Source organism: Rattus rattus, chromosome 8, assembly GCF_011064425.1.
Source record: "Rattus rattus isolate New Zealand chromosome 8, Rrattus_CSIRO_v1, whole genome shotgun sequence".
Lineage (NCBI taxonomy): Eukaryota > Metazoa > Chordata > Mammalia > Rodentia > Muridae > Rattus > Rattus rattus.
The window spans coordinates 100235955-100256729 of NC_046161.1; the positions used below are offsets into that span (position 1 = coordinate 100235955).

Consider the following 20775-nt stretch of genomic DNA (forward strand, 5'->3'; position numbering starts at 1 on the left):
GGTAGTCTGACAAGTCCTGGTGTTACCTCCATCCCTGATCCCAGGTCCAGAGAAATCTCAATTGGTTTCTGGGGACGCCACGGTGGCTGAAATAGATGGACTGGAGCCAGACACAGAGTACATAGTGCGTGTGAGAACCCATGTAGCCGGTGTGGATGGAGCCCCGGCCTCTGTGGTTGTGAGGACTGGTGAGTGGATCTTGGCCAGCTATTCTCACACTGCCTTGGCTGACCCAGGCTGCTGTGTATCTCTGATTGTTGCACCTGCTCATTCCAGTGCTGCTCAGTAACCTTCCTGTCCAGACTGAACCACCCATGGCCATTGAGTGTTTCTGACCTTGGCCACAGTCCCCCCCAACTCACTGAAACACTAACCTCCTCCCCTTAAAGTTCCCTCCACTGACCCAGCCACACTAACCTTCCCTAGCCTTCATTACCCACGCCTGTCTTGCCACCCTTGTCTCTGCTGGATACCCAGTGGCCCCTCACTCTTCCTTTGCCTTCGTCCCTAGCTCCTGAGCCTGTAGGCAGTGTGTCAAAACTGCAAATCCTTAATGCTTCCAGTGATGTTCTCCGCGTCACTTGGGTGGGAGTCCCTGGAGCCACATCCTATAGACTGGCTTGGGGACGTAGTGAAGGTATGGCTCCATGACTCCATCCTGGTCCTTCCTGGCTACACGTGCCCTCTCTGGTTAGCTCCCCGCACCCCTAACTCTTACTCTCCACTGGCCTGGCTAGGTGGCCCTATGAGACACCAGATAGTCCCAGGAAACAAAGACTCTGCAGAGATAACAGGTCTGGAAGGCGGAGTCAGCTACTCCGTGAGAGTGACTGCGCTTGTTGGAGACCGAGAGGGTGCACCCGTGTCCATTGTCGTCACCACACGTAGGAGGATGCTTGGGTTGGAAGGGGTCTTGAACTGGGGCTTGTGTTCAAGGGATGGGGCTTATGGGGGAAGGGTTTATGCCGGGGTTGGAGAGGGATCGAGGATTTATAGTAAGCCTGTGTGTGTGGGTAAAGTCTGGGGAGGAAACGTATTCAGTGCGGTCGGTCCAGCCTAGCGGCAGAGCCTCCCTGATTGTAATGCTCTCTCTTAAGCGCCTGAGGTCCCAGCACCACTGGAGACCCTTCAGGTAGTGCAGAGTGGGGAGCACTTCTTGAGGCTGCACTGGAACCGAGTCCCCGGAGCACAGGGCTTCCGTCTGCATTGGCAACCTGAGGGTGAGTGGCCCTAGGATAGGAAGCTGGGACCAATTAAGGGAGAAGACCTCTGGGCAAAGTCATGGGAGGTGCTGGAAGGAGTGGGCAGCCAGGTCTGCAGAATCAAAACATCAGGGGGCTTAATCACCAAGGTGGGTGGGAGTAGTCAGCCTTGAGGGGATGCATCTGGTGGACGGGGTAAAGATGAATGAGGAAGAGTCGCCGGGAGGATGGACCTGGTGGGTCTGTGTGGTTGCTGAAGGTCAGTGAGGTGGGTGCCTCCATCACTGTTACCAGTCACCACCCCCCTGCATACTCCTGGCCTTACACTCACACTTGTCTCAGGTGGCCAGGAACAGTCCCTGACCTTGGGACCTGAGTCTAACAGCTACAACCTGGTCGGACTGGAGCCAGCAACGAAGTACCATGTATGGCTGAGTGTCCTGGGCCAGCCTGGAGAAGCTGCCCCTAGGAAGGTGACTGCTTACACTGGTGAGCCTCCCAGAGCGCTCACCCGCCCGTGGTGTGCTCTTCCTCCACATTGATGACACGCCCTAATTTTCTGCTCTCCAGACTCTAAGTGATTCCTGTAGGCTCTTCCCCTAAGGCTCTGGGGGAGATTCCAGCATGATCTCCCATGATGCTTCACTAGAGTGAACCTGCCCCAGAATCTTGTATCTCTTGCCCTCTGCACCCAGCCTCAGATCCTTTGATTCCTCTTTCAGAGACTCCTCACATCCCGAGCACTGAGCTACGGGTGGTGGACACCTCTGTCAACTCAGTGACTTTGACCTGGACCCCAGTGTCTGGGGCATCCAGCTATATCTTGTCCTGGCGGCCACTCAGAGGAACTGGCCAGGGTGAGGGGGAGACAAGAAGTAGGGTAGGTGGTAATTGGGGCTCCATAGAGAAGTTCTTGTTTAACCAAATTTTCCTCTGTAGAAGTGCCTGGGGGCCCGCAGACACTGCCTGGGAGCTCAAACTCCCACAGAGTGACAGGCCTGGAACCTGGGGTTCCCTATGTCTTCTCTCTGACACCTATCCAGAGCGGTGTACGAGGTTCTGAGATCACTGTCACACAAAAGCCAGGTATGGAAGGGACCGTGGAGAAGCCTGAAGGGACCGTGAAATGGCCGATGACCCTAGTAACTCAGTTCTTTTGTGCAGCGTGTCCCCATGGCCAGGTGGACGTGGTGTTCCTGTTACATGCCACTCGAGACAACGCTCACAATGCAGAAGCTGTAAAGAGGTTCCTGGAAAGGCTGGTGTCTGCACTCGGGCCTCTTGGTCCACAGGCTGTTCAGGTTTGGCTCTAACCTGTCCCTGCCCCTCCCCACCCCAACCACCGTCTTGCCATCTCTCTGTGGTTTCAGGCTTTCCCCAGCCTCCGGATCATCTCTCCTATTTTACTGTCGTTGCTGACCCCCTAACTAGCAGTTGGAGCACCTCCCATGTCTCTGTCCCTGTCCTATTCCACATGTCCTCCCTGTCCTGTGTCTGCTCCTACCCAGGTTGGCCTGCTGTCCTACAGCCACCGGCCCTCCCCACTGTTCCCGCTGAATAGTTCTCACGATCTTGGTGTCATCTTGCAAAAGATCCGTGACATCCCCTATGTGGACCCAAGCGGTAACAACCTAGGTAAGGACCGCAGTCAGCATGGGCTCCTGGGCTTTTCCATCAGGTTCAGTGTCTCAGGTTCCGAGATGCCCTCTTCCCCAGGCACAGCCGTGACCACAGCCCACAGATACCTCTTAGCACCCAATGCTCCCGGTCGCCGTCGGCAAGTGCCAGGCGTGATGGTCCTGTTAGTGGATGAACCTCTGAGAGAAGACATATTGAGCCCCATTCGTGAGGTCCAGGCTTCTGGTGAGCTATAGGACTGATGGGGTAGGGCCTTGGGAATCGGGGTGACCCCGGTGAGGTTGTCATGTAGATTGCTGGATCTCTTCCTAGGGCTCAAGGTGATGATGCTGGGTCTGGTGGGAGCTGATCCAGAGCAGCTGCGCCTCTTGGCACCAGGCATGGACCCCATCCAAACCTTCTTTGCTGTGGATAATGGCTTAGACTTGGACCGAGCAGGCAGCGATCTGGCTGTAGCCCTATGTCAGGCAGCTGTGACCATACAGGTTTGGAGAAAGCCTTTGGGGACTGGTAGTAGAGAGGGGACCTTAGGGTTCTTTTAGAACTTCCCGGTTTCAAGAATCTTCTTTCTCCACAGCCACAACTAGAGCCTTGTGCTGTGCCCTGTCCAAAGGTAAGTGGCCGGGGTCGAGTGAGTGGGCAAAGACCACAGCTAGGCATGGATATTCTTACCTTCTTATGACATGTCTCCTCCTAGGGCCAGAAGGGGGAGCCTGGAGTGACGGTAAGCCACCGCATGGAGGCAATCCACAGGTTGGGAGTCAGCGGGCAGAGGGTGGTTGACAACACAGGACTCACTGATCACTCCTTTTAGGGACCACAAGGACAGGCTGGACCTCCTGGTCCCCCCGGTCTCCCGGTGAGTGCCTCCCTACACCTGCCTCTCTTGTACCTGGCTTATAGCCTCCTTACCTGCTGTCCTCATTCAGGGCAGGACCGGTGCTCCAGGCCCACAAGGTCCTCCCGGAAGTACCCAAGCAAAAGGCGAGAGGGTGAGTGTGGAACTCATTGACTGTCTCCAGGGTACTCCCACCGCGGTGCTCCCACTAGTCTTCCTGGAGGGTGTAGGGCAAAAGGAAGAAGTAGAGTTAGAGCTGGGCATGGTGGTGCCCACCTGTAACCCTAGCACCCAAGAAGCAGAAGCAGGATGAGACACAACTCTTAGGCTAACCTAGATCATACAGCTAGACCCTGTCTCAATAAATAATAAATCAATAAAGACCCACGGAATGTTCTTAGAGGCATGAGTGAAGATTTTAAAGCACACCAGGTTTGGGGGAGGTTCAGGAATGGACAGAAAGGGCTTTGAGATCCCCTGGAGAGGCTGGCCTCTTGCTGGCATTAGATCCATTCAGCTGACAGAACTGCGTCTCTGCCCTACCACTCGGCTCTGGTAATCCTTGGGAGCCTGTGGGGTTGGAGCCACGGTGGATGGCGTGGAGCTCTTTATGTAAGCTGGGACACTGGGGAAGGATCTTTTCTGCTCTGACCTCTCTGTCTCTTTAGGGCTTTCCTGGCCCAGAAGGCCCTCCAGGCAGTCCTGGCCTACCTGGTGCTCCTGGGTCTCCTGGCGTTAAGGTGAGGAAGGTTCCCCTTTACCATCACCAGGGGACACTTCCTTGAATGGGTGCCATGATTTTGACTCTTCTGTCTTTGGCCTTCATTGACAGGGCTCCCCAGGGTGGGCTGGCCCTCGTGGGGATCCGGTAAGTGTTCTCTTTCTGCCTTCCCAGTGTCTTCCAAGGTAAGAGCCTGAGGCTGGGGTCAGCCGTGGCTCATGAGACTCATCCAAGTCTAAGTACTACCCTCTACTCTGCTTTGTCCGTAGGGAGAACGAGGGCCTCAAGGCCCAAAAGGGGAGCCGGTAGGTGAAAGGGAAACGGGGCCAGGATAGTCCCTGGAGTGGGGGTGCCCCAGGCCAGACCCTGTACAAGACCTGAAGCATGCTAAGAACTGGAACACCACCAAGGGCTTCTTCCACCTTCCCTACCCTAACAACTGCTTTTTGCCCCCACACAGGGGGAGCCTGGGCAAGTCATTGGAGGCGGAAGGCCAGGGCTTCCTGGAAAGAAAGGGGACCCTGGACCTTCGGTAAGTCCCAGGATATGTGACTGCAAGTGATAAGGGAGTAGGAGAAGGCCACATGGGAGGAGACAGTCAGTTCTAAAGCACCTTATGTCTTGTCGCTTCTAACAGGGACCCCCTGGACCTCATGGCCCTTTGGGGGACCCAGGACCTCGTGGCCCCCCTGGGCTTCCTGGAACATCAGTGAAGGTGACAGCATGATCCCCAAATAGTCTTGTGAATATCATGTGACTCAGAGACTTGATGACCTCACTGGGACCCAAACAACCCTTACCCTTTCTTCTGATCTTTAACCCCCATTGCTTAGTTCTTTCTTATTCTTTTTTGGGGGTTAGGTTTTTGAGATAAGGTCTCTCTGTGTAGCCCTAGCTGCCCTGGAACTCACTCTGTAGACCAGGCTGGCCTCGAACTCACAAAGATCCGCCTGCCTCTGCCTCCCAAGTGCTGGGATTAAAAGGGGCTTCACCATACCCGGCCCCATTATTTCTCTAACCAAATTTGACCCAATAATTCTCCCTGTATCTTGATGAGGAAGGTGTGGTTCAGAGTCATGGGTTCATATTCTGTCTTCCAGGGTGACAAAGGTGACCGTGGGGAACGGGTAAGTGAGGGGCCAGGTATCCTGGGGATGGCTTGGAGTCTGAGTCTCACGGCCATCTCCTGACCCACTGTTCCTTCCTAGGGTCCCCCAGGACCAGGCACTGGTGCCAGTGAGCAAGGCGGCCCTGGACTTCCGGTGAGGGGGCCTTGAGGTCCTGCTGGAGCAGTGGCTGGGTGCTGGCCTTCCTAGTTTTTTGCTTATGAGTTTGTTTACTTCTTTCAAGGGGCTTCCTGGAAGCCCTGGACCCCAAGGCCCACCTGGTCGAACTGGAGAGAAGGGAGAAAAGGTAGGAGCCTGACCTCTTGGTGGCCCATAGGCAGGGCCTCCCCTGGGTCTTCCTAGCATTTGTTTTTCCTTCAGGGTGACTGTGAGGATGGAGGCCCAGGCCTTCCAGGACAGCCTGGGGTTCCAGGGGAACCGGTGAGTTAGCTCCCGTCTGGGCCTTCAATGGCCAACTCCCTTCATCTGTACGCTCAAACCTAAGTCTCTGAACTCTCCATTCATCCTTCTCAGGGCCTGCGGGGAGCTCCTGGAGTTACTGGGCCCAAAGTAAGTACCAGTTGTGGCAGGGTACATTCAGATGTAGCGTGTTATATAGTCTGGGACCCTCCCACAGTGTGCCAGTGTTTCAAGCTGCGGGGTTAGAAGATACAGGTCTGAGGTGCTCAAAGGCTGAGGTTTTGGTAGTTAGAGATGCATATGCTTTATTTGGGGTTCTCTGAAAGTCTCGGTCTTCTCTCTCCTTAGGGTGATCGGGGACTGACAGGGACCCCGGGTGAGCCTGGAGAGAAGGTATGTAGAACATGGAGGGAGCTTGGGAAGATCTGGGACCATTCTCAGCTCTGACCTCGTCTTTTCTCCCAGGGTGAACGGGGACCACCTGGTCCCGTGGGACCCCAGGTAAGCCCTTTTTGACTTCCTTGCTAACTGGCTTATAGACTCGATGTCCCCTGCTAGTGCTGATTTCTTATTCTTGAGCCCTTCGACCCGTCAGCAAATGACTTCTCCTCAGGGATACAGGCTCTAGTCCTCAGCCTCCAGGTTCCAGCTTTGAATTTTCTGACTTGAACAGAACTGATCTCTGTTCTCTTGCTGAGTTTGACTCTTGCCCATCCCAATCCCGGTCCCCTGTAATCCCTTTCTAATCTGCCCCCGCCCAACCCAGAGCAACATCAATGTTTCTCTTCCCAGGGGCTTCCCGGAGCTGCTGGACGTCCTGGAGTGGAGGGTCCTGAGGTAAGTCCATGATTGTGGTAGGGGGTCAGGAATGAGTCTTTCCTATTTCCCTCCCTCCCTGTTTGGGCTCACAATATCTCCATGTACAGGGGCCACCAGGACCCCCTGGCCGCCGGGGAGAAAAGGTAGGTTATGGGTTGGATGTCATACTTCTTAGCAGCAGGGATGTGGCAGATGGGACACTTGGACCTTTGGTGCCTAGGTGGCCCTTGACCTGTCTCTGTCCCTGTCTTCTCTCCATAGGGAGAGCCTGGTCGCCCTGGGGATCCTGCAGTGGTAAGTTTGGGACAGATGGGGTCCTGAGCTCAGCATGGTTCTGGAGCAGTGACTATTCCTCAGGGCTGTGGCCTTTGGTAGGCCCAGCTTTGTGATTCCCTGAATGCTGTAATCTGCCTTCAGACAGCTAGCTATGTCCTCTGACCCTGCAACCATTTTTGCAGTCGTGAACAAGGAGTCAGGTGTCAGTCCATTTCATATAGCCCTTGCTTGTGTGCAACCTACAGGCAGAGACTGAGCTCTATGACATCCAGCTCCATATATCTCTGTCCCCATAGAGACTGGCCCTGTGGTCCCTAGTCAAGGCTGAGCTGTGTCTGTCCTGTTTGTTTTCAGGGCCCTGGTGGTGCTGGAGCCAAAGGAGAAAAAGTAAGTCCGGAAACTGTTAAAGGGTGAGGTCAAGGTCACAGGGTCTATCTTGTTCCTACCTAGAGATCACAAAGCTTACAGCCTGGTTGCTGTGTTGTGGGAGTGCCTGGAGTCTGGTTCTATTATTAATAGTCTTTGTGACCTTTAGGGAGATGCTGGGCTCCCTGGGCCCAGAGGAGCTTCTGGAATCAAAGGAGAGCAGGTGACTGAGGGAAAGCATGTTGGGGGTTGGGACAGAAGCAGGCTATACACCCCTGAAAACTGATCATTCCATCTACAGGGTGCACCTGGGTTGGCTCTTCCTGGAGACCCTGGCCCCAAAGGAGACCCTGGAGACAGAGTGACTAAATATGGGACTGGGGGTATGTGACAGAGGGTGGAGGGAAAGGTATTTAGAATTCTGACTAACCTGCTCCCCTTCTTGTTTTCTCAGGGTCCCATTGGCCTCACTGGCAGGGCAGGACCCACAGTAAGTATCTGTGACCTTGGATGACCCCATGGTTGGTGGCGTTCCCTCCTCTCTCAAAGGCTGTTGTCTGAGTTGTGCATCCCACCTCTTCTTTGTTCCCCTGACAGGGTGACTCAGGGCCTCCTGGAGAGAAGGGAGAACCTGGGCGACCTGGTTCCCCAGGACCTGTTGGCCCCCGAGGAAGAGATGTGAGAGGCTGGATCTGGGGCTGTCTTGGGGAATGGGAGTATGGGTGTTTGGATGTATCAGAGGGGGTGAGGACCAAGACTGACCCTCATGTCTCACAGGGTGAAGCTGGAGAGAAAGGTGACGAGGGTGCCCCGGTGAGACTGCTTCCCGCACTGTGGCTTTTGATCCTCTACCCTAGAACCATGACCCCAAGGACCTTGGGACCCTAGCAGATAATTTTGTCCATCCTCTGGCTCCTGTCCAGCCAGTGCCCAGACCATCTTTGTCCTTGATTACTGAGTCAGTTAGGTCCTAGCCCTCCCGCACGGAGTGACTTTTTTCTCTGTCACCAGGGTGAGCCAGGTTTGCCTGGAAAAGCAGGTGAACGCGGCCTCCGGGTGAGTTTTCACAGGGAGAAGCCTAAGGGAGGAGCCAAGCAAGAGGGAGGAAGAAACTTAGACAGGAAAGTGAAGAGAGGCTCGGGGGGTGGTGGGGGATGAGATGTGAGAGGAGAATCTATCTACAAGGAGGTGTGGGGTGATGGGAAACTGTCATGGATTTGGGGGTGATGGGCGAACATAGGCAGAGTAGAAGCTCGTAGACTGAAAATGCCTGAAGAGTCTGCCTCAAACCAACTGTCCTTTTCAGGGGGCACCTGGGCCCCGGGGGCCTGTGGGTGAGAAGGGGAACGAGGGGGATCCTGGAGAAGATGGCCGGAATGTGAGTCTTAACCTCTGACCCCTCACCCTTGACTTCAGCCCCAACTCATCCATCCAGTTCCCACCTCATCCTCTCAGGGATCACCCCACAGTCCTCACCTCCCTTCTCTCTTCTGTGAGAACTCCCCAAAGGCCAGCAGGACCCCATAGCCCTCATGGCACTTCTAAACCTCTCCCCAATTGTTGACTACCTTGAGTGACTCCCTGGCCTTCTGCAGGGCATCCCTGGACCATCTGGACCCAAGGGTGACCGTGGGGAGCCGGTGAGTAGTACCGGTCCTGGGCTTGTGTGAGCAGCCATTGTGGGCGTTACTCAGGAAAGAGACCTGGAAGTTATCAGGGAGAAGCACTAATGGCCACGCGCAGGCCTAGCTGCCTTCTAGGAGTTGGCATTGGGGTACTTTATGGAACTGGGGGACAGAGTTGAGCCTGGGAAACTCTGAACTTTGATGCTTGGTAACTTTGGGGCTCCCACTGATGCTAGTAATTCCTTTTTCCAGGGCCCCCCGGGTCTCCCTGGACGGCTGGTAGGTGTTGAGCTATGTCTGGACCTCTGTCAACCCCTTTCCCAGCCCCCATTGCCTCCTGTGTCTTCCCGCCCAATCCACTTCCCTCACAGTTCCTTGACACCTCTATTGATCTTCACTGCCTCCTATTGTCCCCATTTCCCCTCTCCAGCCTCAGATTTCCTCTTGAAGTGTTCTAATTGATCATTCCCCCACAGGTGGATGCCGCCCTTGAATCCAGAGACAAGGTACTGGGGTCTGTGGGTAGAGTGAAGCCTCAAGTCTGGGAAGTATCCAGTGGCCCTTGTGACAAGATCTGGCTCAAGTGTCCCTAGTGGCTGAGGTGCTATTTCCTTAGCAAGCCTGTCTCTACCACAGGGAGAGCCTGGACAGGAAGGTCCCCGAGGACCCAAGGGTGACCCTGGCCCCCCTGGAGCCTCTGGAGAAAGGGTAAGCGTCATGAGTCTTGTGGGGGCTACAGTCCTGGAAAAACCTCACTCTGATGTCTGTCTTTTGTCTTCAGGGCATTGATGGGCTTCGGGGACCCCCAGGCCCACAGGTGAGTGTGTGTTTTGTCCCTTACCCTGCACCCCCATTGCACCATCACCTTCTAGCTGACCTTGTTCCCTCCAGGGAGACCCAGGTGTTCGAGGTCCTGCAGGAGACAAGGTGAGAGGACTGAATCGGTTTCTAGAAGCATGGCTGGCTCAAGCACCCACCTTAATCTTCAAGGCTTCCTGCCACTATGTTTTCCTCAGGGTGATCGGGGACCCCCAGGGCTGGATGGCCGGAATGGGCTAGATGGGAAACCAGGAGCCCCTGGCCCTCCAGGGCTACACGTGAGTGACAGTTTTCTCAATCCTGCAGCCCTTCCCTTCACTGGTTTGGTCTTAGTGTGAGTTCTGGCACCAGCCTGCTCTCTGTGTCCTTTTAGAGAGCCTTTCTGTGGGGCATATCACTGGTAGGAGGTTCTGGGTTCACAGAACTATTGCCTGCCAATGGGCAAGGACCCTCATCCCCTGTGCCTAACTTTGAATCTCTTCGTAGGGTGCTTCAGGCAAAGCTGGGGACCCTGGGAGAGATGTAAGTCGGGGGGGATGCCAAGGTGGAGGGTGGCTTGGGGATCCAGGAGAGGCCTCATGGGTGTCACCACTATCAGTGAGAACAGGTCCTGCTGGGTCTTTGGAAGGAGAACTCCGTCCCTAGTCAGCAGGTCACCTGAGTCCCCTTGCTGACCTCTGCTTTGCACATCTTAACAGAATGGTTCTGGGGTTCTTCCATTGGGAAGCAAAGCCAGAGACCCCTTAACTTTCAGGATCTGGACTTCAGAGGATTTCCACGAAACCTCTGAATCTCTACACTGGGGACCCTTCTAGGCTATGGGGTGCCACGTCCTAAGGACAGCTCAGAGAGCTTCTCAGTCCTAGCAATGACTTTCCCCCCCAGGGGCTTCCAGGCCTTCGAGGAGAACACGGCCCGCCTGGTCCCCCTGGCCCTCCTGGAGCACCGGTGAGTCCGGCTTTCAGGACACCCCTTTAGTTTCTTCTACCATCACCTGATCCCTAAGATCTGACCAACTCTCTGTTCCCGCCGCAGGGAAAGCCAGGCGACGACGGCAAACCCGGCCTGAATGGGAAAAACGTGAGTGTGTTTAAGACAGTGCTGCCCCACCTGCCAAGAAAGGCCCACGTGTTCACACAGCCCTGAAACACAGACAGCACATGGAACACATATACTGACATGTGGAGACATACACCAACACCAGACGTAGCCCTGGTGTGACAGTTCATTTGAAGTGTGTTCCAGGGCACACCTGGGCAGCCTTGTGGACATGAGGCTGTGTGAGTTAGCTGTGTGTGTGTCAGCTCAGGAGGGCCAGTGCACGACAAGCCACGGCCACTCACTTGTCCAGTCAAAGAGCCCCTAAACCAGGTTGAGAGCGACAGACATGTGGGCGTTGAGCCATATTCAATGACATGTGGAGATATGTTAACATGTGAACACTGCATTTTGACAAAGACGTAGTGAGGCAAAGTCCCATGGCTCACCCATGACATAGCTGAGGACATGCCGGCACGTGTTTATAGCGATAGTCGCCAACAAACCATGCATATTGAAATACATGTAAGGTTTGCAGACACAAGACAAAGCATACAGTTTCTGAGGAACTGGGGACCTGAGTGTATATGTATAAATTCATGCTTAGACATAGGCCATGCTATGCAGAGAGGACACACAGAGCTCTGTGTACATCCACTAAGACACATATGGACACTTGTGCTCATAAGGTATGGACCCTCAGTATGTCTGCATGGGTGTGAGTTACATATAGAGAGCTAAAGGAGGAAAGCATGAGCATGTATACATGAATCCAGGCACACTTAGGCCACCCATGAACATGCAGTGGTTTCCTGGGATGGAGACAGGCACTCTAAGACACGGAGCCATGAAGCTACAGGCGAAGATTCAGTTACAGTGATCTGAAGTCTATACAGACAGTCTCGAAGCCAGACCAGTTGGGCTTATGGGTCTTCTGCCCACAGGGAGAACCTGGGGATCCCGGAGAAGATGGAAGGAAGGTAAGCCCCTCTCTTGGAGGATGCTGTGGCCTCAGATTGGACCGTGTCTAAAAAGCCTTATCTTCCTTAGGGAGAAAAGGGAGATTCGGGTGTCCCTGGAAGGGAAGTGAGTGCTTGAGTTTTTGATATTCTATGGTCCCTGATCATGACCCTGTGAGAAATATGGTTCCACTCTTCCCTGGGACTCTGGATGCTAACTGTATCCTCCACAGGGTCCTGACGGTCCCAAGGGTGAACGTGGAGCTCCTGGTAATCCCGGACTCCAGGGTCCTCCGGGTCTCCCGGGGCAGGTCGGTCCTCCTGGCCAGGTGAGTGTCTATGGTAATCGTAGGACTTGGGATCAGTAGCCCTAAAACTATGCTTCCTGAAGTGTCATTCTGGGGTGCCTTGACCTATGTGACTGTTCCATGTTCTATCGTATTTCAGGGTTTCCCTGGTGTCCCGGGAGTTACGGGTCCTAAGGTGAGTACGTGTACCTGAGTTGGGTAAAGTGTGTGATGAGGGGCTAGGCAGGGTTAGGAGACATGTTCCCGCTGGGTCATTCTTTTCCCAGGGTGACCGTGGAGAGACTGGATCCAAAGGGGAACAGGTGAGGCTCCTACCTTTTTCATCTGTCCGTGAGTTACACCCTCCTGCTAGATGTGCACATGTCCTGCTGGCTGGGTCCCAGTAGCCAATTTCTTGTGCCTAGGGCCTTCCTGGAGAACGTGGCCTACGAGGAGAACCGGGGAGCTTGCCGGTGAGTAAGACCTGGCCCTTGACCCTTGTCTGCATGCCCTGGCAGTCACTTCTCTCTTTCCCCTTGCCATGGAACTCTATGAATTCTGGCCCCTGGCCTCAGTCCCTTACACCATAGGGGTTCCTGTAGCTTCCATTCAAGGAAGTACAAGTGGTGGAGAAAGGCCTCGCACCTGAATTCCAGAGGGCAAGAGGGTGCAGAAACTTCCTCAGGGGACAGTGTGGGGCAGGAGGGAGGGCCTTCTCTTGCCTGGCTACTTCTTTACCATCTTTGTGTCCTCAGAATGTGGAGCGGTTCCTGGAAACTGCTGGCATCAAGGTAGGTTGTTGAGAAGCTGATGTAGGATCCAGTGGGGCCCTGTGAGACAAGCAGTGTCCACAGGGCCCTGTGGATGAGCACTTACAGGCCTGCTGCCCCTCACGCTCCTCAGGTGTCAGCCCTGCGGGAGATTGTGGACACCTGGGGTGAGAGCTCTGGCAGCTTGCCTGAGCGGAGACAAGGTCCCAAGGGGGACCCTGGTGATCCAGGCCCTCCAGGCAAGGAGGTAAGTGACAGCTGGCTGCTCAGGAGGTGTCCTGGTGGAGGGCAGGGCATATTCCTATAGTCACAAGTGTTCACCCTTCTCCCCCTCCAGGGCTCCATTGGTTTTCCTGGAGAACGTGGGCTAAAGGGAGAACGAGGAGACCCTGGCCCTCAGGGGCCTCCTGGTCTCGCCCTTGGTGAGAGGGGCCCACCTGGTCCATCTGGCCTTGCCGGGGAGCCAGGAAAGCCTGGAATTCCTGGGCTCCCAGGTCGGGCTGGGGCTGCAGGGGAAGCAGGAAGGCCAGGAGAGAGGGTAAGCATGGGCTGACCAGGAGAGGTGGCATGGTGGGAGAGACTGGCCTTTCGTGGATGTTGGTCTCACCCTGCTCTTTGTATCCAGGGAGAAAGGGGAGAGAAAGGAGAACGCGGGGAACAGGTGCGTGCTGGGGAGATGCTCTGAAGGGAGCCTTCCTAGAGCCTACACCGGCAGGCAAAGCCTCCTATTTTTATTTTCTTCTGCAGGGCAGAGATGGCCATCCCGGCCTTCCTGGACCACCTGGCCCTCCTGGCCCCAAGGTGATCACCCAGCCTGTGACCAGTGATGATACTACCCTGAGATTGGGCCCCAGAAACCCCACGTAGTATCTTCATCCTCTTCCCTTCACACCTCTATGACAGACTCATTTTCCCTCCATGGTTTTGGACTTACAGGTGGCCATTGAAGAGCTAGGTCCTGGACCCGCTAGAGAACAAGGACCTCCTGGACTCAAGGGTGCTAAGGTCAGTGTGGGGTCAACTTGGGATCCAAACCTTACCATGACACTAGGACCTGACCTGACATCTCATCTAAACAGGGGGAGCCAGGCAGTGATGGTGTCCCAGGACCCAAAGGAGACAGGGTGAGGCTTCCTACTATGCCGTCTCTCTACGGGGCACACTGTGAGTAGTTTGCACATATATGTGCACGCGGGGCAGAGAACGGGACTCAAAGAGCATGACATTTTGTTTGCAGGGTGTACCCGGCATCAAAGGAGATGCAGGAGAGCCAGGAAAGAGGGGTCCTGATGGTAACCCAGTGAGTTCTTGCCCCATGAGTCACCCGTGTCCAAGAACATAGCTCTTGTGCTGTCATATATGCAGAGCTGGAGTCAGCACTGCTTAGGAGGATAAGGTCTATCCTTGGCTATCAGGGGCAGGGTGGGCTTTGAAGAAGGAGGGGGTTGGGCATAAGAGCAAGGTGCCCTTAGACCAATTCTTTTCCAGGGTCTGCCAGGAGAGCGCGGTGTGTCTGGACCTGAAGGGAAGCCGGTGAGTGGCCACGGGAGTAGCCGGCTTGGATCTGAGACCCTCAGTAGGGAGTAGGTCTAGGCCTTTGTGGAAATGGCAGACACAGGTGCGTGCTGTCTGACAGGTTTACTGAGTGTATGTTTGCGTGTCTCTGAGCTATTTGTAAAGGCCATCTGAGCCAGAGAGGTGGGTCACCAGACAAAGGTCCTCAGAAGATGGGAACAGGCCAAAGGGAGGCCTGGACCAAGATTCATTAGCCCCTTCCTTATGCAGGGTCTGCAGGGCCCGAGGGGGACCCCTGGCCCAGTGGTGAGTACATTAAAACCTTCACTTTGTTCCTATCCTGTGCCAAACACCAAGGAAAAACATTGCCTACCTTTCCTGGGTGGGGCTGACTCCTTTCATCAGACTCTTCCCAACAGGGTAGCCATGGAGACCCAGGACCACCTGGTGCCCCGGTGAGTGACGGAGAAACACTGCTTAGTGAGGGTAGGAGAGGGAGGGGGACAGTCATCTGCCACTGTTGATAAGCAAGGCTTTCTTCATGAGAATCCTGGAACCCCGACAGACAACACTGAACCCTGTGTTCTGCCTTCACACTTTTTTCTAGGGTCTTGCTGGCCCTGCAGGGCCCCAGGGACCTTCTGGCCTGAAGGTGAGTGTAGGCTCGGAAAGGGAACGGGATGTACAGATAAATGAAGGGAGGGGGATATCACACATGTCTAGTCCCACGACGGAGCTGAGCACATGGTTTCTGGGTCTCTTACAGGGGGAGCCCGGAGAGACAGGACCCCCAGGACGGGTGAGTGGTGTAGCGGTTGGAGAGGTTACAAGGACACTTGTGGATATACCACTGTCCCAAACTTCTTCTTCCAGGGTCTGCCTGGACCTACTGGAGCTGTGGGACTTCCTGGCCCTCCTGGCCCTTCAGGCCTCGTGGTAAGTGAGTTGCGGTAGGGTACCATGCTGTAGCTCCTGGGTTCCAAGGTTCCACATTCTCCCGTGTCCTTTGTCTCTCACCTTGAATGATCTTACTTCTGCCCTCCCCCGACAGGGCCCACAAGGCTCACCAGGTTTGCCCGGACAAGTGGTAAGTCCTGGTGGGCTTGGCTGGGCTCCATGGCTTAAGGGTCATTATGCAGATCCTTGACTGAGCCTCTTCTTTTCAGGGGGAGACAGGGAAGCCAGGACCCCCAGGCCGGGATGGTAGCAGCGGAAAGGACGGAGAAAGGGGAGGCCCTGGCGTGCCAGTAGGTGTCTTCAGAGGGCTGAGGGTTGATGGCGGGCCTGTGGTGGAGCCCTGTGCCCAACGGGCTGGGCAGGAACTGGGCGTCGGGGAAAAGGTGGAGAGACTGAACTTCTCACTCTTCTCTTTCACAGGGGTTACCAGGTCTGCCTGGCCCTGTTGGACCTAAAGGAGAACCTGGACCTGTGGGGGCCCCTGGACAGGTGACTCTTGGCTCTGCTCCCTACTCCCGGCCCACCCCGAAGCCTCAGTTTCTATCTACCATCTGGGACGGCAGGATGGGGTGGGAAGCCAGGGTGACTGAACCACTCACTAGGCATTCCCCACAGGTGGTGGTCGGGCCCCCTGGAGCAAAAGGCGAGAAGGTGAGTATTAAAAGAAAGGGGGGAAGGAAGGGGAGTGAGGGAAAGCCACTGACCTCCTCTATTATCAGGGAGCCCCAGGAGACCTTGCAGGAGCCCTGCTGGGTGAGCCGGTGAGTGTGACACCCCTGACAGGAGGGGGTCCCTTAACCCACAGTTTATCTATTTCCCTGACTCTTAGCTTTCACAAGATCCCTCCACATTTGACCCTGGCCTAAGGCCTACCTCCTTAAGATCTGTTTGTGACTGACACATGTGTGCTCATATGTGACCCTTATGTCTATAGGGAGCCAAGGGTGACCGAGGACTGCCTGGACCACGGGGTGAAAAGGTGAGTGGGTCTGGGCTTCCAGTATAAGTGTTAGGCAGAGTGGGGATGAGGCCAGGAGGCCAGGGGTTCTAACCGTCCTCTATGTGCAGGGTGAAGCTGGCCATGCAGGAGAGCCTGGCGACCCTGGGGAAGATGTAAGTCTGGGGTCTGGGCAAAGCCAAGCCTGGCTTGACCATGAAAACAAAGACCACTCTTGGGGTTGGCTGTTCATAGCTCTGAACCTCTGTGCCTATGTTCTTGGGAAGTTTCTGTTTGGAACACGCACAGCACACGGCTGAGTGCTTTTTGGGTTCCACATTTGCGGCCGTCCGTACTTGTGGGTGCCAGCTTGGCTTCTGTGCACCCATCAATTCATCATGGCTCCTTACTGTGGCTGAGCCCATGCATGTCTGATACTGCCTCACCTCCCAGGTCTCGGGATGCAGCAGAATTTCTGCAGGCCTCTTCTTGGTCATGTGTTTATAATCTTGTGTCCCACCCCTGTCTGCCTGAGTACACATCTGTCCTCACATCTAAGTTTCCTGATGGAGTTTCCACTGGGCGTCGCATCTGTGCTCCCTCCTGTTTGCACGCTCATGCGTGAGCTCAGTGTGCCTGTGGTCACGGCTGAACTCCCACGAGTCTGTGGTCACATCTGGGCCTCCTTTGGCCTGTGACCAGTCTATGGTCCTGGATTTCATAATCATTGGTGTTCCCCTGGGAATATTTTTGGCCCATCGAGAAGCTGGGTGTTCACGTTCCTCTACTTTTAAAAAATGTGTGTGAGTGTTTTGCCTGCTTGCTCTGTGCACTACCTGCTTGCCCACTGCCCTCGGAAGCCAGAAAGAGCACTGGATTCCTTGGGACTGAAGTCATAGATGGCTGTGAGCTTCTATGTGTGGGTGCTGGGAATTGAACCCAGGTCCTCTGGAAGAACAGCCAGTGCTCTTAACCTCTGAGTCATCTTTCCAGACTTAATTATATATATAAATTTTAAAATTATTTTTTTAGGGTCAAAAAGGGGCTCCAGGACTCAAAGGTCTCAAGGTACATTTATATGGAAGGGCCTTTACTTGGAACCATGGGCACATGACTCTTTAAACCTGATGAGACCCCTCTTTCCCTCAAAGGGCGAGCCAGGCATTGGGGTTCAGGGCCCTCCTGGCCCAAATGGTCCTCCAGGTATGAAGGTAAGTCAGTGCTCCTGAGGTGGGAGGAGGGTTCTGGGGCCTGACTTGGGAAGGTGACCTTCTGTGACCACTCCCCCTTTTAATCTGTTTCAGGGAGACTTGGGCCCCCCTGGTGCCCCCGGTGCTCCTGGTATTGTTGGATTTCCTGGTCAGTCAGGACCTCGAGGAGAGACGGGCCAGCCAGGGCCTGTTGGAGAGCGGGTAAGAAGGCTGGGGAGAGCACTGGGCACCAGGACCTCTAAATTTGGTTAACAGGTCGGGAGGAAGGGACTGGACACCTTCCTTGGTGGTACCCAGCCTTGAGAGGAAGAGAAGGATGCTTCCCAAGTCACTCCCTACCTCCCTTGCCCCATTTTTCTGTAGGGTCTGGCAGGCCCTCCAGGGAGAGAAGGTGCCCCAGGTCCCTTGGGACCACCTGGACCACCGGGGTCAGTGGTGAGTAGAATGCCCCAAGTCTGCCCACAGAGTTATTGGTGGGGACTAGGCCATGAGGTTGGTTTTGGGGCGGACTTCAAGCCCATAGTTTCCTCACCTCCCTCTGACCCACAGGGAGCACCTGGTGCCTCTGGATTCAAAGGAGACAAGGTAGGTGACAGTGCTGCTGCCTCTCTCCTGTGCCACACTGAGCTCCTATAATCCCCTGTCCTCTGCTGAGTCCCCTGACTTATTCCTGTTGAACTCTAGGGAGACTCAGGAGCAGGGCTGCCAGGGCCCCGAGGCGAGCGTGGTGAACCAGGTGTCCGGGTATGTCTATGTCCTCACCGCAGGCAGGGCTCAGCACCCCTCCACTGTCGTCCTTGCCTCAGATTCCCAACCTCTGACTCAGTGGACCTAATGTCATCATTCAGGGTGAAGATGGCCACCCTGGCCAGGAAGGACCTCGTGGACTCATGGTATGTCCTGTCGGGGAGAGTCCAGTGGAATGACTCGTCCCTGTCTGCCTGCCTGCCTGACTGTGGACTGTCCTGGCCCTCTGGTCCTCTCATCCCCTCTCTCGTCCTGTCTTACTCTGTCCCTTGAGCTGCCCCCTCACTAGTCCTTCCATAGTCCCATAACTCATAGTCACTTTGTTCCACACAGGGGCCCCCTGGCAGCCGGGGAGAGCGAGGAGAGAAGGTAAGATGTGGGAGGAAGACCCCTGGGGTGAGTGGGGTGGTGATGGATATTGTAATTAAGGTCTAGGCCCCTCCCCCAGCTCCGTGAGACTCACATTCTTCCACCCAATAGGGCGACCCTGGCGCTGCAGGACTCAAGGGTGACAAGGTGAGTGTGGTTATCAGGGAGGGCTAGAGCAGGAAACTGGGGTGCTCCTGACACTTCTCATTCCTCCCTGCCCCTCAGGGTGACTCAGCTGTGATGGAGGGACCTGCAGGGCCACGAGGCGCCAAGGGGGATATGGTGAGTGGGTGGGTCTGGTTCAGATATGAACTGGGTCTCCCTCGGCTATGGGAAAGAATTCTGTGGGGCTGGCCCAGGGGACCTGAGAGCTCAGCTTTCCAGAACAAAAGGGGCATCCAGCTCCTGACCCCGCCTCCTGACCCTGATTTCTGACCTCTTGACCTAGGGTGAACGAGGGCCTCGAGGCATAGATGGTGACCAAGGACCTCGGGGTGAAAGTGGGGATCCTGGGGACAAGGTACAAGGAAGAGGGTGGGTTCTCCTCATGGGGTCCTGTAGGCTGTGCGTGTGGGCGTGTGTGTGTGTGTGTGTGTGTGTGTGTGTGTGTGTGCATGTGTGTGTGTGCACAAGTGTGTGTGCACAAGTATGTGTGCACAAGTATGTGTGTGCACAAGTGTGTGTGTGCACAAGTATGTGTGTGTGCACAAGTGTGTGTGTGCACAAGTGTGTGTGTGCCACAGAGAGTCAGAGAAGGACAAAGCTTACTGTGTGTGAGAGGGAAGCTTAGGCTGTAGGGACTCCACTCTGGGGACCATGGGGAGAGCTCCAGTGGCTCCTGGTGAGACCAGGAGGCGGCTCTGGGCTACAACTCTACAGGCAGAGCCTCTGCAAACAGCAAGGGGGCTCTTGGCTGTTCAGGGTACTCCAATGGTGTCTTGATTCCTGTCCTTTTCTTCTGGTCACTCTGAAAGGGCTCCAAAGGAGAGCCTGGAGACAAAGGCTCGGCTGGCTCCACTGGAGTTCGCGGACTCACAGGACCCAAGGCAAGTTCACCCCAGGCTTAGTCACTCACGCTCACACCGGCCTTGGGGATTTCTTACGTTAAAGGGATCTTGGTTTCCTTGGTCACGTGTGTTCACACGGGCTCTATGTGTAGACTGAGCCCTGGCTTAACTGGGTCAACAAACGATTGCGTGTGCCAGCTTAGGGCACCATTACACTGAAGGACATACCTCAATCTGTTTCCCACAGGGCGAGCCAGGTGCTGCAGGGATCCCCGGTGAGCCGGTAAGACACCCCAATCCCATAGAGAGCCCCATCCTCATAAGGCCCCCATTCCCATGACGACCAGGCCCATGTAGTCTTTTAGGGGCCTAGTTTTTTATGACCTTCCTTTTCTAAGAAGCTCTTGCCTCCATAGTGAACTTTATGATGGTGACCTCAGCCCATGCTGACTCTTGTCCCCGTGGCAATAGGTGGTGACCGGAGTCCCCTGCCTGCACTCTAGTGGCTCCTCTTGATCCCCCACTTTCCTGTCTTGATCCATGTTAACACCTTTTCTCCCCAGGGAGCCCCGGGAAAGGATGGAGCCCCTGGTTTCCGGGGAGACAAAGGAGATATTGGCTTCACGGGTCCCAGGGGTCTCAAGGTGAGCCAAGATGGCCTAGTGGTGGAGAATAAGGGGCCTTGGTTCAGATTTGGGAGCTCAGGGGTGTTAGCTCAGTTTGGAATGTCTAAAGCCAGGAGTAGGAGCTGGTTTTAAACTCAAAGATTCAAGGTGAAATACAAGTAGCCCTTTTGAAAAGGTTTGGACGCAGGCTTTTGTGTAGCATGGGCTAGCTTTAAACTTATTATGTAGTCAAGGCTGGACCTGAACTCCTGACCCTCCTGCTTCTACCTCCTGAGTGCCATTCTTATCCGTTTTCCTACCTTAGGGTGAAAGAGGAGTAAAAGGAACCTGTGGCCGTGACGGAGAAAAAGGAGATAAGGTATAGGTGTAACGGGAGATTCTGGGGCTGTAGGGAGATACGGGGACCATGGGAACTGATGCGGGTGCTGTGGGTCTGACGTGGGGGCCATGGATGGTGATGAGGGATCCATGGGGCTGATACAGGGGCCATGGATGGTGATAAGAGGTCTGTGGGGCTGATGC

General features: G+C 55.1%; 1 protein-coding gene across 1 annotated transcript in view; it reads left to right on the top strand.

Annotated features, from left to right (window-relative positions):
• The window catches only part of Col7a1 (collagen type VII alpha 1 chain), a 30473-nt gene that overhangs the window by 5535 nt on the left and 4163 nt on the right, over positions 1 to 20775 (top strand). Inside the window, exons 17-106 of the mRNA XM_032911002.1 lie at positions 45 to 188; positions 512 to 637; positions 738 to 884; positions 1098 to 1220; positions 1545 to 1691; positions 1925 to 2059; positions 2142 to 2288; positions 2367 to 2503; positions 2711 to 2837; positions 2919 to 3065; positions 3153 to 3325; positions 3418 to 3453; positions 3538 to 3564; positions 3655 to 3699; positions 3770 to 3832; positions 4347 to 4418; positions 4511 to 4546; positions 4669 to 4704; positions 4860 to 4931; positions 5037 to 5114; positions 5500 to 5526; positions 5608 to 5661; positions 5750 to 5812; positions 5887 to 5946; positions 6040 to 6075; positions 6274 to 6318; positions 6391 to 6426; positions 6718 to 6762; positions 6852 to 6887; positions 7006 to 7038; positions 7375 to 7407; positions 7556 to 7609; positions 7688 to 7747; positions 7841 to 7876; positions 7984 to 8064; positions 8164 to 8199; positions 8398 to 8442; positions 8693 to 8764; positions 8982 to 9026; positions 9264 to 9290; positions 9488 to 9517; positions 9648 to 9719; positions 9793 to 9828; positions 9903 to 9938; positions 10028 to 10108; positions 10317 to 10352; positions 10716 to 10778; positions 10866 to 10910; positions 11813 to 11848; positions 11919 to 11954; positions 12061 to 12156; positions 12275 to 12310; positions 12402 to 12437; positions 12540 to 12587; positions 12870 to 12905; positions 13018 to 13131; positions 13222 to 13422; positions 13510 to 13545; positions 13632 to 13685; positions 13821 to 13889; positions 13964 to 14008; positions 14122 to 14184; positions 14373 to 14417; positions 14670 to 14705; positions 14819 to 14854; positions 15007 to 15051; positions 15166 to 15198; positions 15273 to 15335; positions 15451 to 15486; positions 15566 to 15646; positions 15777 to 15845; positions 15972 to 16007; positions 16076 to 16117; positions 16291 to 16335; positions 16425 to 16469; positions 17326 to 17361; positions 17445 to 17504; positions 17598 to 17705; positions 17868 to 17939; positions 18054 to 18089; positions 18189 to 18248; positions 18353 to 18397; positions 18585 to 18620; positions 18732 to 18767; positions 18846 to 18902; positions 19069 to 19140; positions 19595 to 19666; positions 19875 to 19910; positions 20191 to 20271; positions 20558 to 20611. Coding sequence (XP_032766893.1) covers positions 45 to 188; positions 512 to 637; positions 738 to 884; positions 1098 to 1220; positions 1545 to 1691; positions 1925 to 2059; positions 2142 to 2288; positions 2367 to 2503; positions 2711 to 2837; positions 2919 to 3065; positions 3153 to 3325; positions 3418 to 3453; positions 3538 to 3564; positions 3655 to 3699; positions 3770 to 3832; positions 4347 to 4418; positions 4511 to 4546; positions 4669 to 4704; positions 4860 to 4931; positions 5037 to 5114; positions 5500 to 5526; positions 5608 to 5661; positions 5750 to 5812; positions 5887 to 5946; positions 6040 to 6075; positions 6274 to 6318; positions 6391 to 6426; positions 6718 to 6762; positions 6852 to 6887; positions 7006 to 7038; positions 7375 to 7407; positions 7556 to 7609; positions 7688 to 7747; positions 7841 to 7876; positions 7984 to 8064; positions 8164 to 8199; positions 8398 to 8442; positions 8693 to 8764; positions 8982 to 9026; positions 9264 to 9290; positions 9488 to 9517; positions 9648 to 9719; positions 9793 to 9828; positions 9903 to 9938; positions 10028 to 10108; positions 10317 to 10352; positions 10716 to 10778; positions 10866 to 10910; positions 11813 to 11848; positions 11919 to 11954; positions 12061 to 12156; positions 12275 to 12310; positions 12402 to 12437; positions 12540 to 12587; positions 12870 to 12905; positions 13018 to 13131; positions 13222 to 13422; positions 13510 to 13545; positions 13632 to 13685; positions 13821 to 13889; positions 13964 to 14008; positions 14122 to 14184; positions 14373 to 14417; positions 14670 to 14705; positions 14819 to 14854; positions 15007 to 15051; positions 15166 to 15198; positions 15273 to 15335; positions 15451 to 15486; positions 15566 to 15646; positions 15777 to 15845; positions 15972 to 16007; positions 16076 to 16117; positions 16291 to 16335; positions 16425 to 16469; positions 17326 to 17361; positions 17445 to 17504; positions 17598 to 17705; positions 17868 to 17939; positions 18054 to 18089; positions 18189 to 18248; positions 18353 to 18397; positions 18585 to 18620; positions 18732 to 18767; positions 18846 to 18902; positions 19069 to 19140; positions 19595 to 19666; positions 19875 to 19910; positions 20191 to 20271; positions 20558 to 20611 — 5720 coding nt within the window. The remainder of the gene's footprint in view (positions 1 to 44; positions 189 to 511; positions 638 to 737; positions 885 to 1097; positions 1221 to 1544; positions 1692 to 1924; positions 2060 to 2141; positions 2289 to 2366; positions 2504 to 2710; positions 2838 to 2918; positions 3066 to 3152; positions 3326 to 3417; positions 3454 to 3537; positions 3565 to 3654; positions 3700 to 3769; positions 3833 to 4346; positions 4419 to 4510; positions 4547 to 4668; positions 4705 to 4859; positions 4932 to 5036; positions 5115 to 5499; positions 5527 to 5607; positions 5662 to 5749; positions 5813 to 5886; positions 5947 to 6039; positions 6076 to 6273; positions 6319 to 6390; positions 6427 to 6717; positions 6763 to 6851; positions 6888 to 7005; positions 7039 to 7374; positions 7408 to 7555; positions 7610 to 7687; positions 7748 to 7840; positions 7877 to 7983; positions 8065 to 8163; positions 8200 to 8397; positions 8443 to 8692; positions 8765 to 8981; positions 9027 to 9263; positions 9291 to 9487; positions 9518 to 9647; positions 9720 to 9792; positions 9829 to 9902; positions 9939 to 10027; positions 10109 to 10316; positions 10353 to 10715; positions 10779 to 10865; positions 10911 to 11812; positions 11849 to 11918; positions 11955 to 12060; positions 12157 to 12274; positions 12311 to 12401; positions 12438 to 12539; positions 12588 to 12869; positions 12906 to 13017; positions 13132 to 13221; positions 13423 to 13509; positions 13546 to 13631; positions 13686 to 13820; positions 13890 to 13963; positions 14009 to 14121; positions 14185 to 14372; positions 14418 to 14669; positions 14706 to 14818; positions 14855 to 15006; positions 15052 to 15165; positions 15199 to 15272; positions 15336 to 15450; positions 15487 to 15565; positions 15647 to 15776; positions 15846 to 15971; positions 16008 to 16075; positions 16118 to 16290; positions 16336 to 16424; positions 16470 to 17325; positions 17362 to 17444; positions 17505 to 17597; positions 17706 to 17867; positions 17940 to 18053; positions 18090 to 18188; positions 18249 to 18352; positions 18398 to 18584; positions 18621 to 18731; positions 18768 to 18845; positions 18903 to 19068; positions 19141 to 19594; positions 19667 to 19874; positions 19911 to 20190; positions 20272 to 20557; positions 20612 to 20775) is intronic.